The 15327-nt window shown below is 41.5% G+C and overlaps 2 protein-coding genes and 1 long non-coding RNA gene across 6 annotated transcripts; 1 reads left to right on the forward strand and 2 right to left on the reverse strand.

Annotated features, from left to right (window-relative positions):
• Positions 1–533: 533 nt before the first annotated feature.
• LOC101064330 (leukotriene B4 receptor 1) lies at positions 534–2120 on the reverse strand. Its single transcript, XM_029846446.1, has one exon. It carries the CDS (start codon positions 2091–2093, stop codon positions 1011–1013), a length of 1083 nt encoding a protein of 360 aa, XP_029702306.1. The 5' UTR covers positions 2094–2120; the 3' UTR covers positions 534–1010.
• Positions 2121–4412: 2292 nt separating this feature from the next.
• Positions 4413–12617, forward strand: LOC101064558 (E3 ubiquitin-protein ligase AMFR). Of its 2 annotated transcripts, XM_029846441.1 has the most exons (15): positions 4413–4573; positions 4792–4857; positions 4937–5250; positions 5325–5417; positions 5816–5980; positions 7326–7478; positions 7614–7654; positions 7908–8040; positions 8116–8249; positions 8357–8467; positions 8686–8882; positions 8989–9092; positions 9574–9708; positions 10587–10777; positions 11098–12617. In XM_029846441.1, the coding sequence occupies exons 3-15, from the start codon at positions 4996–4998 to the stop codon at positions 11249–11251; spliced, it is 1866 nt and encodes a 621-aa protein (XP_029702301.1). In that variant the 5' UTR covers positions 4413–4573; positions 4792–4857; positions 4937–4995; the 3' UTR covers positions 11252–12617. The 2 variants fall into 2 exon arrangements, with proteins under 2 accessions (XP_029702301.1, XP_003969572.1); XM_003969523.3 differs by lacking the exon at positions 4792–4857.
• A 935-nt stretch (positions 12618–13552) lies between these two features.
• On the reverse strand, positions 13553–15300 carry LOC105417236 (uncharacterized). Of its 3 annotated transcripts, none has more exons than XR_003890540.1 (3): positions 14067–15300; positions 13745–13949; positions 13553–13613 (listed from the first exon to the last, which is right to left on the reverse strand). It is a non-coding gene; the product is annotated as an uncharacterized lncRNA (long non-coding RNA). The 3 variants fall into 3 exon arrangements; XR_964997.2 differs by lacking the exon at positions 13553–13613 and having other exon boundaries at positions 13622–13949; positions 14067–14705; positions 14799–15300; XR_003890541.1 differs by lacking the exon at positions 13553–13613 and having other exon boundaries at positions 13622–13949; positions 14067–14705; positions 14795–15300.
• Between the last annotated feature and the right edge of the window lie 27 nt (positions 15301–15327).

The following is a 15327-nucleotide window of genomic DNA, read 5'->3' on the forward strand; positions in this document are numbered from 1 at the left end:
GAAACAGACTAGCATCTTCTTCACCGTGAGATGAGTCCTTAACCTGATTGCTGAAGAAATGAGAAGCTGCTGCATCAGTTGGGCTTAAATAACCTGTTCCCAGCTAAAAGCTAACAGCCTCATCAGTGACGCTCCACCAGGAACCTTTGACCCCTTGGACAATAGGGAGCACTAAAACACAACGTTTGTGCCACCTACTGTTTTTTTTTTTTCATTTGTAATTTACACACACACACACACACACACACACACACACACACACACACACACACACACACACACACACACACACACATATATATATTATATACACATACACACACCCACACACACACATTTGTTGTCTACAGGAAATTGGCTGAAGCAGAACTTACGTTAAAACGTTTAGGCATGTGACAGGCAAAAAATGATTCCGCTTATTGGATTCCACAAAAGGAAAAAAAGTTTTCCATTTTGCAATGTTTTTATTTTGAGGAAGTGCTCACTGGTGTCTAAAGTGCTCTAATAATAGAACACAATAAAACACAATTATCTGAATTGTACACTGTTTAATAAGACACATTAAACTTCACCAGTAGAAACAATACAGAAGTTTTAGGATAATCAAAACAGACACAAGTAGAAATGGAAAAAGAACAAGAGCCTAATAAATATGTTCCCAAACGTGTAGATTGTAGAGTCACATATGTAAAAGCATCTTTTATTCAGTTATTTATTTTTGCACACATACACACACGCATGCACGTGCACACACATGCTTATGTTAAGTAATGTAATACTTATAATATATATACTTCAATTTTGTCTGTTAATATTGCTGTCATAAATATTCATTTTACAATATCGATTTTTCTCAATTTTTTTTTATGAAACAACAAAGCATCAATTCATAGGAAATGTCAAAGAAACCAACATCCAACTTCTCTTTAAACTAACTTTAAGTTTAGACTGCATGTACACAAAAATATACCGAATCTCAGAACAGAAGCCGGAAATGTACAATATTAATATCACTGACTATGTTCACACATTTTTATTAATATGTCCATTTGGTCTTTTGGCTCAGACACACACTCGGAGCTTTTGTTTTGTCTGCTGTGGTGTTTGGACACAAAGGATAACTCCTTATTACCCTCACCTCGGGATGTGCTGGAGAGGTGTCGGAAGAGTTTTTGGATTCCAGTGTCGTGTCTGGAGTTCCTGAAGGAGCGGGCTGCAAACATGTAGAGGACGGGGTTGATGGTGCTGCTAATGAAGACCATGGCTCCAGCGATGAAGATCATTGTGCTCCTAATACTCTCCAAACATTCTGCCATGTCAGAAAAGGAATTTTCAGTGGCCAGAATGATGAGAGTAAGTATGTTCCCAATGTGATGAGGCGTCCAGCAAATGGCAAACACAACCACTATGCTTGTGATCAGGACTGTGGACTTGCGCTTGAACATGAAGGACATCTGAGTAATGCGACTGCACAGGCAACCATAGCAGACCACAAGGACAGAGAAGGGCAGTATGTAACCCACCAGTGTCTGTAGTAGCACAATCACCACCTCCTGGGTTGTTGAAGTGTATTCTTGGTAGAGACAGTGTTCCTCTCCAGCCTTCTTCCCTACAACCTGGGTTTGGATGACAGGTATGCTGAACAAGAATGCAGAAATCCACAGAGCCAACAGAAGTTTATGGAAAGCTTTTTGCCTCTTCCACCCAGTTGAGGTGAATGGATAGCGTACAGCCACAAAACGCTCCACGCCCAAGACAGTGATAAGGAAAACACTGCTATACATGCAAGCATTGATTATGTACACCATGGCTTTACAGAAGGCCTCCCCAAACACCCAGGAAAATGCCAGAGAGTAGATCCACAGAGGCAGGGTGATAAGGACCAGCAGGTCAGCGACAGCCAGGTGCAGGATGAGCAGCACATTGTGGGAATGCTGCTTGATGTGTCTCAAGATGGTCCAGATCACCAGCAGATTCCCAGGAGCTCCTACCAGGAAGGACAGACCCAGGATCACACAGGCAACTGCTGTCCCACCATCAAACTTCTCAGAGACCGATTGCCCTGAAGACGACACTTTATTGGAGAAGTTCATGCTGTCAGTGTATGTGCTGACAGTGGCGTCTGCACGAGAAGGGAAAACACAGTGCTGCATAAGCACGTCTACACTTCCCTTAAAGGCGAGACTGCGCAGTAAAGTTGTTTCCTCACAGAGAGACTGAAATGACTAACCTCCATCTTTCCTTTCATGATCACAAACCATTTTTCTTATTTTCAGAAACAATTGTATGGGAAAACAGCAGCAAAATATGTGCCCCAACATTTATCATGCTGTCATTTGTTGCCGCACACTAATATATCTTATAGTTAATAAAAATGATGCTGCTTATAACATGATAGTCATGTTTTTAAATTTTAAAAATACAGAACTACATTATTTGCAAAGTGTTTTCATGACAGTTTCAGGGTCACCTTATGGGGTGAACAAGTACTGCGGATTTGTGCTTGGAGTGGAAACCCATTTCTGAGCTGTTCAACTAGTAGACAGGGAAGGATGAGAAGTATAAGGAGAAGAACCAAAAATCTGTCTGTTTCCCAGAAATCACACATGATTGAAACTGACTTCAATGAGAAAACACTATGGTCACTGTCACTGAGGTCTTTGCCCGTCATTCACCAGATGTGTCGGACATTTGTCTTTTAAAGGATTTAGGTAGCATTTAAAGACAAGATGTCAACCTAAAGAGGTGATGGAGTGCAAACACCTAGGTGTACATCAATGAGAGGTCATCAGAGGTCAGGGGGTCATCTGCTCTGAGGTAGACAACTTTGAAAGTGGAGAGGTTCAGGCTGCTAGTGTATGTGCTGATGCTGGTGTCTATGAAAAGACAAAGTGCTGTAGACAGATCTTTACTTCCCTGTACTGACTGAGATCATCCAGCTGTTGACCTCAGCTTGCTGGAAGATATAGCTCTACTATTATTATTTCTGACAGATGTCGTCACATGCATGGAAGATTCTCTCTTTCTCTGTCCTCTGGCATTGCTGCCTCCTCACCACATAGCTGCAGCATTTATATGTAACGCTACAACACTTTGCACCTGCCTTTCAAATGTGTTAAATATTGATGCAAAAACATGCCGCAATTAGTTTCAGGTTTGAAAAATCACATAAATGATAACATTTGAATCTCTTCCTCTCAGTATTTTGCAGGTTCTGATAATCTGCATATAGTGCACGTGTTAATTTTTTTCATTCAACACACTTAATCCTGGGTGTGCACCTTTGTGTGCACTAAGAAGTTTGCATGTGTTTTTATACATGCAAAACCTTTGGTTAATCAGGCCCTATGTTCGTCACTTCACAACTTTCTTCTTACATCTTTGTCGACCAGTTTGCTAGTCACTTGCGTCCTTATGCCTCCATCCTCTTGCTCTCTTCACCCTCATTCGTGACCAACCTTCTAATAGAAGAAACCTTGTACAGCCCAAAAGCTAATGGGTTTTGATCACAAAACAACCCACTAACCTTGCTTTACTACTGCCTATACACTGTATACTGGTTAACTTGGATGGTAATTTTTAAGTTGAACAACCTCCATTAATGGAAGACAAGTCAGATCTGTCCATTTCTCCAAAAGATCCTGGAATGAGAATCATAGTCTGGAATCTGCCACCTCAATCGTTCATTTCACTGAGGCTAAACCTCTAATAACAGACATGGTGGCAGCCAACTCAGTCACGGCATTCCAAATAATTGGAGTATTAGTTGTGGGCTGCAGTTTAAAGAAGATAACCACAGAGTATTCTAGATCACACAAAACTAGATTTGGAGCTGTCCTGCCATACAAAACTTTCATAATTCTTCTAGGATATATTGATGATTTATATCTGATTGACATTTATTCACTTTTGTTAAGGATCAAGAATTGACTTAGGAGGTGAAACGTCTGACCCCAGAAGGGAATAAGTAAGGAAGAGCTTTATTACCAAGTACGTTTTTACACATACAAGGAATTTGACTTGACTTGCATGCAGTGCAGACAAAATAACAATAATACAGTAAAATAATGATAAAAATAAGGACATATAAAAAATAAGCATATTTACAATACAATAAGCAATAAGCATATTTAAAATCCAGCATAAGGAAATGAAAAGTGTCTTGTGCAGGGTGATGCTGGTGCAGTGGAGGAGAGTGCATGGTGCTGCTATATTGCAGTGGCCCTATAGAGTCTAGAGAACGTGAACATACTCTAAAATTTGGTAGAGTTAGAATTAGATAACTTTCTGAAACACGTGTAAATCGTGCCCATGAGCCTTGGACGCTGCTTGTTCAAGTTTGGGGTCGTGTTGGATTGTCCTGTAGGGGGCAGTGTTACAGTTTACGGCCATTGAACCGCCCAGATACAACTTTAAGAAGAAGACACCCCCACCCCTCTTGCCTGACCAGCTGCCTCCTCGGTGAGATAAACATGACGATGTTGTCACCTTTCTCGGTGCTTTAAAACTTCAACTACTGCACCGAATATATCAAGAACTCTTGGATACAGATCTGTGCTAAAGCAGAGCAACAGTAAGTGGTGGTTGGATTGAAGTTTGACCCGTCGTGCTCGTTATCAGGTACAAGGAAGGTAGCAAACGCGTCAGCTAACGGCAGTATTAGGTAATGTTAGCCAGGTAAACAAATAACGCTGTTAGAGGTGATCATCACCCGCTCACAGCCCTGATCAGTTAGCCAACGATTCTTGGCCCAAATGTCTACTTTGATTTTCGTTATTTGTTTGTTTGCAGACTAGATCTGATCCCAGACCAATGGGTTTGATAGTATTGGGTTTACACCGGTAGTGCTTTGGGCTGGTGAGGGAACATAAAAATTCCTTCAGGATGTGGGAATATTGGAATTACGATCGCTGCTGGCTCCCTTCTGTCCTCCCAGACCCGTGAAAGCGTTGGTTCGGCTCAGTCACCATTTTGAGAAGCACCGTAAACGCCGCTATGCCTCTGCTATTTTTGGAGCGGTTCCCTTGGCCGAGCCTGCAGACATACACGGCCCTAAGCGTCGCCCTTCTGGCCGGGAGCATCTTCAGCGCCTACACCACCGTGACTGACCCCGGCTTTGGGGCCTTGGAAACGGAGGAAGCGGCAGTTCCCTCTGAGCTGGAGCTTCAACATCTAACCGATGATCTTAGTCATAGACAAGTGGCCACCACTGTCCTGTGGTATCTAATCACAGACAGTCTTTTTGTATGGGTGAGTTCTACCTGCTCAACACTTTGCTAATGTTGTGGAAGCAAATGATTGGATTGTATGTTGTTCACCGCCAGGTTTTAGTCAACACTTTGTGCTGCTCATTGATGTTGATTGCTAAAGTGATCCAGTTTGTGGTATTTGGACCACTGCGGGTGAGTGAAAAGCAGGTGAGTTTGAGCATTGAATGGCATTCACACATACTGAAGCATCCACATAATTTTACATGTTCTTTTGATCTACTCCGGATCAACTTCACTTTAGATAGTGTTGATAGACAGTCTTGGGTGTGATTGGAAGGCTTAAAGTAATTTTCTTTTAGTCATTGCTATCTTATCTCCATTGGCTGCCTACACAATTGACTCCAGAAACCTAAGTCAGGATAGACAATTATTCATAGATCCTCTGGATATAATTTCCGTAAAGAAGTGCATGTTTGACGTTGATTTCAAAGTGTATGAAATAGTTCTGTATTATATATTTTGCTTTCCATGTCAAAGAAATTGAACACATAACGTAAGCAGCTCTATTTGGAGATGCAAAAAATATTTTCCTTGTTATTTTTCAGCATCTGAAAGACAAATTCTGGAACTTCATATTCTACAAGTTCATTTTCATTTTTGGAGTGTTGAACGTGCAGACTGTGGATGAAGTTGTCATGTGGTGTTTATGGTTTTCTGCCTTGGTGTTTCTCCACCTCATGGTGCAGCTCTGCAAAGACAGATTTGAATATGTAAGTACTTTAAACCATCATATTTATTCATATGATGTGCTTGGATTGAGTCCAGTCATTTCTATTCCCGATGGATCTTGTCTCACTGTGTTTGTGTGCTCACTTTGTTTACTCAGACATTTTTAACTTTGTTCTCCATCATGCGCCTTCCTCCTTCACATCAAGCAGCCTGTGACGTGATGGGAACAGTGTTGTAGTTATTACTGAATGAACAATCTTTGGACACCTACAATATCATTCATCATTTGATACCCCCCATGCAACACTATCAGCATACAGAAGGGCAAGTTATAGTTAACATAACTGTTAACTGTACAATAGTTCTTAATATTGAGTTCCATTCCCATGCCATTAACTTGCCTTAAATCAAAATATCAGTTATTCCCCTGTGGAAGTCATGAGCACGGAGACTCCCAGCGCTTTGACTTGTTCTTTGTTCAGAACTTTAAGGACATTCATACCAGTGCTCTTTTAATGCAGGGCCCACATTTGTCTTTTGAACATCTTGCCTCAATGTAATAACACTTTTATGTTTGTGTCTTTTTAATGTAGCATTGAGTCTTCTTAAAATTTTGCAGTGACAACTCCTTCAGGCTCTATTAATAGTTCCTTAGAGTGGGGCCTTGACTTCCAGCAGCTTCACTTACTCCCCCTGTATCAAATTATTATGGACCAGAGAACTTACCTGATAGATCCACTTGTTTTTTTGATCAACAACATTGACATGGACCTTGAATTGGGCTTTTTCTGATTTATCCTTCATTTTAAAAGCCAGTAAGGGTTTTTTTCTCTCATTAGAGTTGTCTTAAGTTCCAGTTTGTTAACTGAGGAAAATTATTTGCACACAGCCAATATGCCCCCAGCAGGGTTCACATGCTCCGAGCTGAAAAGAGCAGTTCAGGAAAAAAAACACCACTGGCTTCTTCTTTTGTTCCCTATTCTGCTGTATTGACTTGTGGTCCTTCTATGGTGTTGGTAATGACATTATAATTTGGGAGACGATGATCGAAAGGTCTGGTGAATGTTGGTGGATTCATCCGCTAAATCAGAAAAGGCAAAGTAAAGGTCAGTTGATGGTCGGAGGGGCATTATTCCCACATTTAAACTGGTAAAACATGTTCACTCTGTTCACATCCTTATTCGTAAGATCATTGTTTTCCTTTACTACACATGATCCATAAATCAGTGTAAAATATAAATTGCAAATTTAAAATATTTATCACCTTTTATAATGTATTGAGAAGCTGTACCCATTTAGCCCTTTAGTTGTGGAAGCCATTCTCTCACATGTCCTTCACCTGTCTAATACAATATAACGATGTCAGTCTCGTTTTGTTTGCTACAGTTGTCCTTCTCTCCGTCCACCCCCATGAACAGCCACGTGCGGGTCATCTGTCTGCTGCTCTCCCTGTTGTTGGACTGTTGTGGTCTGGCTGTGGTCTGTGGCCTGCTGGGAGCCTCCTATGGCATGCACACCCTTTCTTTTATGGCAGCAGAGGTGAGAGCATGGACACTCATGGCCTTGAGCCCTTGCATCCTTGGGTTCATAAAGCTCACTCACACACTTGATTATGTCGTATTTTACATTGATCTAAGTTGAACAATTAACATCATCTTCTTCTCTTGTCTTTAGTGTCTGCTGGTGACTGTTCGCATGGGACATGTCATCATGAGGTAAGTCTTCTTTGAAAAGCCCCTTCACGTTTTCAACAAAGACAAAGAGGCCAGAATACGGGTGTACTTTTTTGTTTTTACTTAGCTGGAGTTCTCAATGAACGTTAACGGTTTTTAACAGTTTGTATCAGTTAAGAGTTATTTTGAGTCATTTTCTTATGGTCTTAGCTTCTACATCTCAGAGCGAGTTTGATTCTTTCATGCTGCCTTGTAAGCATTAATGACTGTGTTCAACAATGACCTCTCTTCTCAGATATTCCATCCACCTCTGGGATCTAAAGCATCCGGGAACCTGGGAGAATAAAGGAACATATGTCTACTACACAGACTTTATCATGGAGCTGGCTATGCTCTTTCTGGACCTTGTTCACCATATACACATGCTGGTGAGACGGTGTGCTCAAGTCTCTTTATTTATATATTTGACTTTCTGACTCATCCTCTGTTTTTTCTCTGAACAGCTGTTTGGAAACATCTGGCTGTCCATGGCAAGCTTGGTGATCTTCATGCAGCTACGATATCTCTTCCATGAGGTCCAACGCCGTGTGCGCAGGCACAAAAATTACCTCCGTGTTATTAATAACATGGAGGCCAGGTCAGTATATTGTTTTATCATTTAATTAAATGTATTACGGTAATCAAACAGTTTCATCCAAAGCTTTTTATTCTTTTCATCTGTGTGCAACTTTCCTTTTTATGCAGATTTGCTGTTGCTACGGCTGAAGAGCTGGCTGCCAATGATGATGACTGCGCCATCTGTTGGGATTCCATGTTGACAGCACGTAAACTTCCCTGTGGTCATCTCTTCCACAAGTAAAAGAAAACAAAAAAATATTTATTAATTCCTCCAAATGGAAATGACTGTAATTGGGGCTTTTTACCTCCTGAAAGAGTTTCAAGAAGGGCTGTTTACAGAATGCTTGATGGGTGCGGGTTAGGCTGTTAGGAGTCTCAGCTGCAATGATGAACACTCTAAACAGGCTCCAGTACATCTCATTGCAATAAATGGATGAACATGTTTGTGTTTTCAGCTCTTGTCTGCGCTCATGGCTGGAACAGGACACCTCTTGTCCCACATGTCGCACATCCCTAAACATCAGCGGGGAGGAAGGCCAGGAGAGGAACCAGCAACAGGGCGCAGGTGTGGAGGAGAACACGGTCCCTGTCGGAGCTGTTGCAGATGCCAGACCACACATCAACCAACACAATCACTTCTTCCACTTTGATGGTTAGAATGAGACCTATCCAACGACAAATCTTCAGCTGCTTCAGGTTCACATTTGACACCTCGTCTGTGACAAATTAATTGTAAATATTCACCACTTTTCTGACAGGGTCTCGCATTGCCAGTTGGTTGCCCAGTTTTTCAGTGGAAGTAATGCACACAACTAACATTCTGGGCATTGCTCAGGCCAACAACTCCCAGCTCACAGCCATGGTGAGTTCATGGTTCCTGCTGGTAATGAGATCTAGCTTATATCAGTGTGGTTTTCTAGCAGCTATTTAACGCATTCGTTTTTATCCACTATTTCCTCCCTCCTCACGGTCCCATTCCAGTTTGTGTCAGCTCTCGTGTCTTAATTCTTCCCACATCTAACATTACCTTACTGGTTTTCACATGGTTTTAGGTCTCTCTCTCTCACACACACACGCACGCACACAGAACATAGAAATCCTGAATGGTCGGTTTTAATTTTTTTTTTTTTTTTTTTAATATCTAAATTACTGGCATTAGTGAGTATTTTGAAGTTTCTGTTCCATGACCCAAATATTTCAAACTTTTCTATAAATGGTGTATGTTGAAATAAAATAAATCAGTATTCTTAATTTTTTTTTAGTCATTTTTTTATCTTTATTTTTTTGTGTTGTAGTTCTTGAATTAATTTCTCCCTTGCTGTGTTCCCTCCCTTTTTCATCAGGCCCATCAGATCCAGGAGATGTTCCCTCAGGTTCCCCTCTACCTTGTCATGCAGGACCTACAGTTGACCCGATCTGTTGAGGTTACCACTGATAACATCCTGGAGGGACGCATCCAGGTTCCTTTCCCAACACAGGTTTGTCAGCAGCTCATTTCCCCTCCCATTGCATCTTTGAAATTGTATGTTTTAACATATGCTTTAATGTTCTTGTAACTGATCTTATGAAATGTGCTGATGTCCTCTTAGCTAGGTCACCCTTGTGAAGGAGATCCTGATCTCATTGGGTTGTATATGGATAAATAAAGGTTAATAATAATATTGGGACTTAACACCCATGTGTGCGTGCGTGCACACATGTACCGGTACCTTGGATCATAAAGGATTTTCAAAGGTCAATGTTTCCCTGGAATATGGATCTTCACCAAAATGTAGTTATCTCTTCCCGGGCCTGTTATCAACTCTTCCTAAAAATGTAATTTAAATCTTTTCTGAAATCATTTTGCTAATGGTCACACAAACAAACACTGGCTGTCACATGGCATCCTGCTGAAGGTAACACTCATCTGAGTTATGAAACTGATCATTTTGTTTTATCCTGTGCAAACGGCGCCCTTATTTCAATGTTTTCTTAAGGGCAGGAGCATTATTCTTTTAGCCGTGCAGACGAGGTGTTAGCGATCAGAACGATGCCGTCAGATGTTTCTTTTCCATGTCTCATCTCTGCACCTGGTGAAGAGTTCAGTCTGGTACTGGCTCATTTGAAGCAGCTTGCATAAATGGTGCCACTCTACTTAGCTAAAAGCAGCAGGACTACAGACTCTTGTGCCACACTGAGGGCTGAGCACACACAGCTGCCTGCTACTGTTCCACAAATATACCATTTCTATAGTATGGTAGCATCTGGTAATCGTTTAAGGAAGTGGTTATAAATTATTGGTTAAAATTCTGTTATTCCAGGTTTTACAGACGTGTGGTATGAACAAATCAAGTGCTCATTTTCTTATTTTCCCCAGGCCATAGAGCGAGGGCCAGCACAACTGAATCCTGCTGTGGGTGAGCAGGAGGAAGCCAGTGAAGTGGTGCAACAGAGCATCAGCCAGGAGGACAATGTGGAGGTCAGAGGAAGCCGCTTCTCCAAGTCAGCAGAGGAGAGACAGAGTATGTTAAAGCAGAGGAAAGAAGAGATGCTGCAGCAGGCTCGCAGGTTTGTTCACCACTTCAATGTTTGTGTGTTCTGCTTACAGTAGCCTACAACATACTAGATGTCCCCACAATTATCAACACCTCCTACCAGGCACCATATGTACTTTTTTGGTCTCTATATTTTAAAAAACTGAGGCCATAAAGCTCCAGAGAAAGGAGGAGGATTTAGAGCGTTCCGTGGTTGGTTGTCGCCACAGAACGTCCATTGAAAATGAATGCAGTGTTAGTTGAGCTCCAAAATAGTCACCTGGGATTCCAAGCACATTTTCATTACCCTTTTGCACATTTTAAATTCATGTGTTGCATATTCTTTGCCGAAAGGAGATACCTGAAGAGCCAAGAGGACCAGGAAGAGGATTTGCCTGGACTGGAGAATGATGCTGGCATGGACCTGGATTTTACTGTGTTGAGAAGAAGCACCATGGCAACAGCAGCAGAGAGACGCATGCAACATCAGCAGGAGCCTGCTGTCTGAGACCTCCTAAAGATTCTGCCCCTCCCATCACCATCTGCAGAGGCATTCCTAGAAAAAATAACCTCCTAGTTTCCCCATTTGGTGTGCAGCTATGACCAGTAAAAAACAGTAATTCTGAAGCAAGACGGGCACAGCTGATGGGCTGCCAAAATGAAGCAGGACTATTGATTTGGCTGATACCAGAGTATTTACATTATATCAAACCAGCAGGGCTGCAGGTGTTGGGTTGATTTTATAGCTGTGCCACACGTTGCAATGGCAGCTTGATTGAGGAGCCCGTATCTGTGTGCCTGGGACTGGCGTGTGAGAGCAGTGCATGCATCATATTCAGCAGAGTGTTTCATTAGAGTGGTGTTGGGTATGGCCTGGCACAAGTGTTTGGGTCCTGCCTTGAGTTCTTGTGGTGTTCTTGGCACAAAGTGCTGCATTCTGGAAGAAAAAACGTCAATGGTTTCAGCTGAGAATTCGGTCAGCTGACTTACGACAGTTGTACATCTTACATTGGCTCAAGAGAACATTACTTTAGGAGTGTTCAGCCTTCCTGTTGGGTATGAATGTTGCCGCAACAAAGTGTTACTGACCCTGAGCGTCTATCTTTTACGTCTTCCCCTGCAAACGGCTGGATTTGTTGTGTAAGAAAGGCCTGGAAATCTGTTCTAAAGCTGTTCTCTGAAGCAACAGAGGCTGTTCTTGACAACAACAGTCTGTTCTCTGCAACAGCACAGGCTGTACACCATTCTGAGCATTGAGTGCAGTACCTCCCACCCTCAGTATCTCAAATATCATGTTGGGGTTCTTCATTAGATTTCCTGGCTTGCACGCAGGTCAAGAACCGAGCAGTGAAGCTTTCTTCAAGACACGACAGGTAATCCATTTGCCTTTCACTCAATCCCGTCAGTATGAAAACTGTATTGGATCTTCGGTTAGTGCAACATGTTTATGCTTTTGTCCTTCCACTTTCTCCCAAAGAGGAGGCTGCAGACCTCCAGTATGAACTAAAGTGTTACTTTTATTGGGTGTTTTTATTTTCACTATATTTACTGTAGTTGTAAGATGATTCAGTTTCAGATTTAGATTTCAGTTATTTGCAGCTGGATAAGCAATTGAAGAGGTTTTGATTTACATCTACTATCAATACAATTATTTAATGACCTAAAATATTCATGTTTTGGTATTTGTGGGTTTATCATTTATAGCCTTTTAATTTAAACAAAGCTGATTTTTTTTTTCTGAAATGAGCTTTTCTGTACTTTGTGCCTAAATCCAAAATGGTTTAGTTGTGGATAATTTCTGTAAATCTAGGTTTTGTAAAATATGTTAATATGGAGAAATCAATAAAGAAAGCTTCTACAGCTTTTTAACAGTATGACTCCTGTAAGCTTTGTCTTATTGGCTGAAGCCTGCCCCCCCCCCTTTTTTTTAAAGACAATATTTCCAGGAAATGACAAATGATTTTAGCTGTGTCACAGAACTGATTTCAATGAGAAAACACTGCCCTTTATTCATCAGATGTGTCAAGACAGTTGTCCTTTACAGCATTTAGGTTGCATTTAAGGACAGAACATAAAGGGACAGAGTCCTAAAAACAACCATAGACTGATCAGGGGGAGGAATCTGTTGCTGAATAGGTAGCTGCTGACCACTGTGGCAGGAAACCTCGGTGTACATCAATGAACAGAGGTCAGGGGTAATCTGCTTTGAGGTAGACAACTTTGTGAATGGAGAGGTTCAGGCTGCAAGTGTATGTACTGATGCTGGTGTCTATGAAAAGGCAAAGTGCTTCATAGGCTGGAACCGAACACAACAAGTGCAACAGTCAATCAATATTTATATAGCAACTGTTACAATCAGAATTGTTTCTAGGCGCTTTACATAATCCCAGGGCCTGACCCCCAACAAGCAACAGTGGCAAGGAAAGGCTCCCCTTTAACAGGAAGAAATCTTGAGCAGGACCAGGCTCATATAGTGGGACCCTCCTGCTGATGGCCGGCTGGGTAGAGAGAGAGAAGGGGGAGGACAGGTAGGAGAGAATAGGTAGAACATAGAAATACATTATATTCATTAAAATAAGCTGCCGGTAGAGTCAGGTTGGGTGGGTCAGTGGGGTCGGAGGTCAGCATACAGTTTACGAAGGCCGCGATACCTGTAGAATCTACAGTGTAGATGAATACAAGGGGGGGGGGGGGCAGAAAAACTACACAAGAAATAACATCACTGGTCTACTTGGTGAGGAGGAGGAGAGATAATAGGTAGAACATACAGAAATACATTATATTAATTAAAATAAGCTACTGGTCGAGTTGAGTGGGTCAGCGGAGTCGGAGGTCAGTAGGTCAGCATGCAGCTCTGAAGGCGGCGATACCTGTAGGGGGAGGGAGAGAAGCAGAAAAACTACATGAGACGAGGAGGGGAGGGTGATCAAGAGCACCATCTGTGGAAAGGGTTCTGCGTAGGACGCAAGAGCGTCCTTGTGGTCAGACAATGGTGACTGACCCGTCGCTGCCTTCTCACTCTTTAAGGTGAGATGCCAGTATGCAGCAGGCATAGCCGACATCATTCTGAAAGAGCCACTGAAACGTTTGACCCCGGTACTGGCCAAACTGCAGCTCAATTTTACTGGACAATGCGAGCCCTCGCCTCCTGGCTCACCATCTCGAGACACCTGGTCCAACCGATGACTTTACCTTTTTGCATATTTCTGGTTATAAAACGAAAAATATTTAATTTAAAAAAACAAAACAAAAAAACAGCACCTTTTGATTCAAGACGTTTAAAACAAAATGTATTTTTAAAAAAAAAATTGTGACAAACTTACAATGGCTTAGTTCCATTTCCTTCAATGTCTTCTTTAGCCAATTGATCATGTAGCCCACTTCTCACAACTATGTCAGTGGGGCTCTGAATAAATTAATTTAGTTGGCAAATAAAATATGGGATAATATACCTTGTTTAATACCGTTGTCCTGGAACATAATGAATCACTTATTTATTTAAACATCAAATATTGTTCAAAAAAACAATATCCTAATTGGGGGTAAAATTTTAAACTAAAGGCTATAATAATCACTCAGTCAACTTGATCACAAGAAAAATACACTTCCAGAATAAATTAGATAACTTTTAGCCATGCATGTTCTCAAATTTTAACAACTAAAATTCTTCTTTTACATTATCTCACCCCAGTGAATTCACACCCAACACACAGCCGGCAAAAACAAAAGTAATAATTGAGGCCTGCTTGGGGAAAAATCCAGGCTACTCCAAACGATCCTCGAAATGTACAAAACTGTTTCCTCGGATTTAGTTCAGTCGCAAAGAGCGGCTGTTTACATGGCGGTACCGTTGTTCGATGTTCAGGGGCAGACGGACGATGGAGTCTCTCAGGCACTCAACGACTACCTCCAGACGGTTAGGAATCACACCATGGCAGTGGTACAGGCAAGACTTTACGATCCTGTGTTGAAACGGCAAGGCACAGCCGATAATGACGCTTCCACTCGAAACGTGACCGCACAAAAACACAGGTGTAACCCCAATACTCACTTACAGAATGCCGAGGAGACAAATCTCTTTTTTGAAATTATTATTACAGAAAGATATACTGATGCTACAGACAGTGACTCTTATGCTAATTGATCTTTCCACCTGCGCCATGCGTCTTCCCAACCCCTTTCTCGTTTATCTTCACTTATCCAAAAAACATCCACCTCAACCAATCGCGCATCAGTTCAACACTTCCTCAATAACCGTGATCCTGTTCGAAATAAAGTAAAATATATAACAAAACACCTGAGTGTCTTTTAAACATTCTAACTCATATTAAATTGTACGTTTTGTGTTTTTAAGTTTTAATCCAAGATAAAAATGGTTCTTAATAGAAATTTTAGCTGAGTAAACCAATACAGCACATAAGTCGCTTCTGTCAACTCTTTCATATTTCAGCTCAACCCAATTTAAGGTATCATAGAATCTCAATTTGGAATATAAATCTAGTTTTACATCTGGGTTAAACGATTACATATTTTGTGTTGTTTCCATTTTTGCCGGGTAGTGAGCGTGACAATAGTTGTACGAAA

The sequence above is a fragment of the Takifugu rubripes genome, chromosome 13 (genome assembly GCF_901000725.2).
Source record: "Takifugu rubripes chromosome 13, fTakRub1.2, whole genome shotgun sequence".
Taxonomy (NCBI): domain Eukaryota; kingdom Metazoa; phylum Chordata; class Actinopteri; order Tetraodontiformes; family Tetraodontidae; genus Takifugu; species Takifugu rubripes.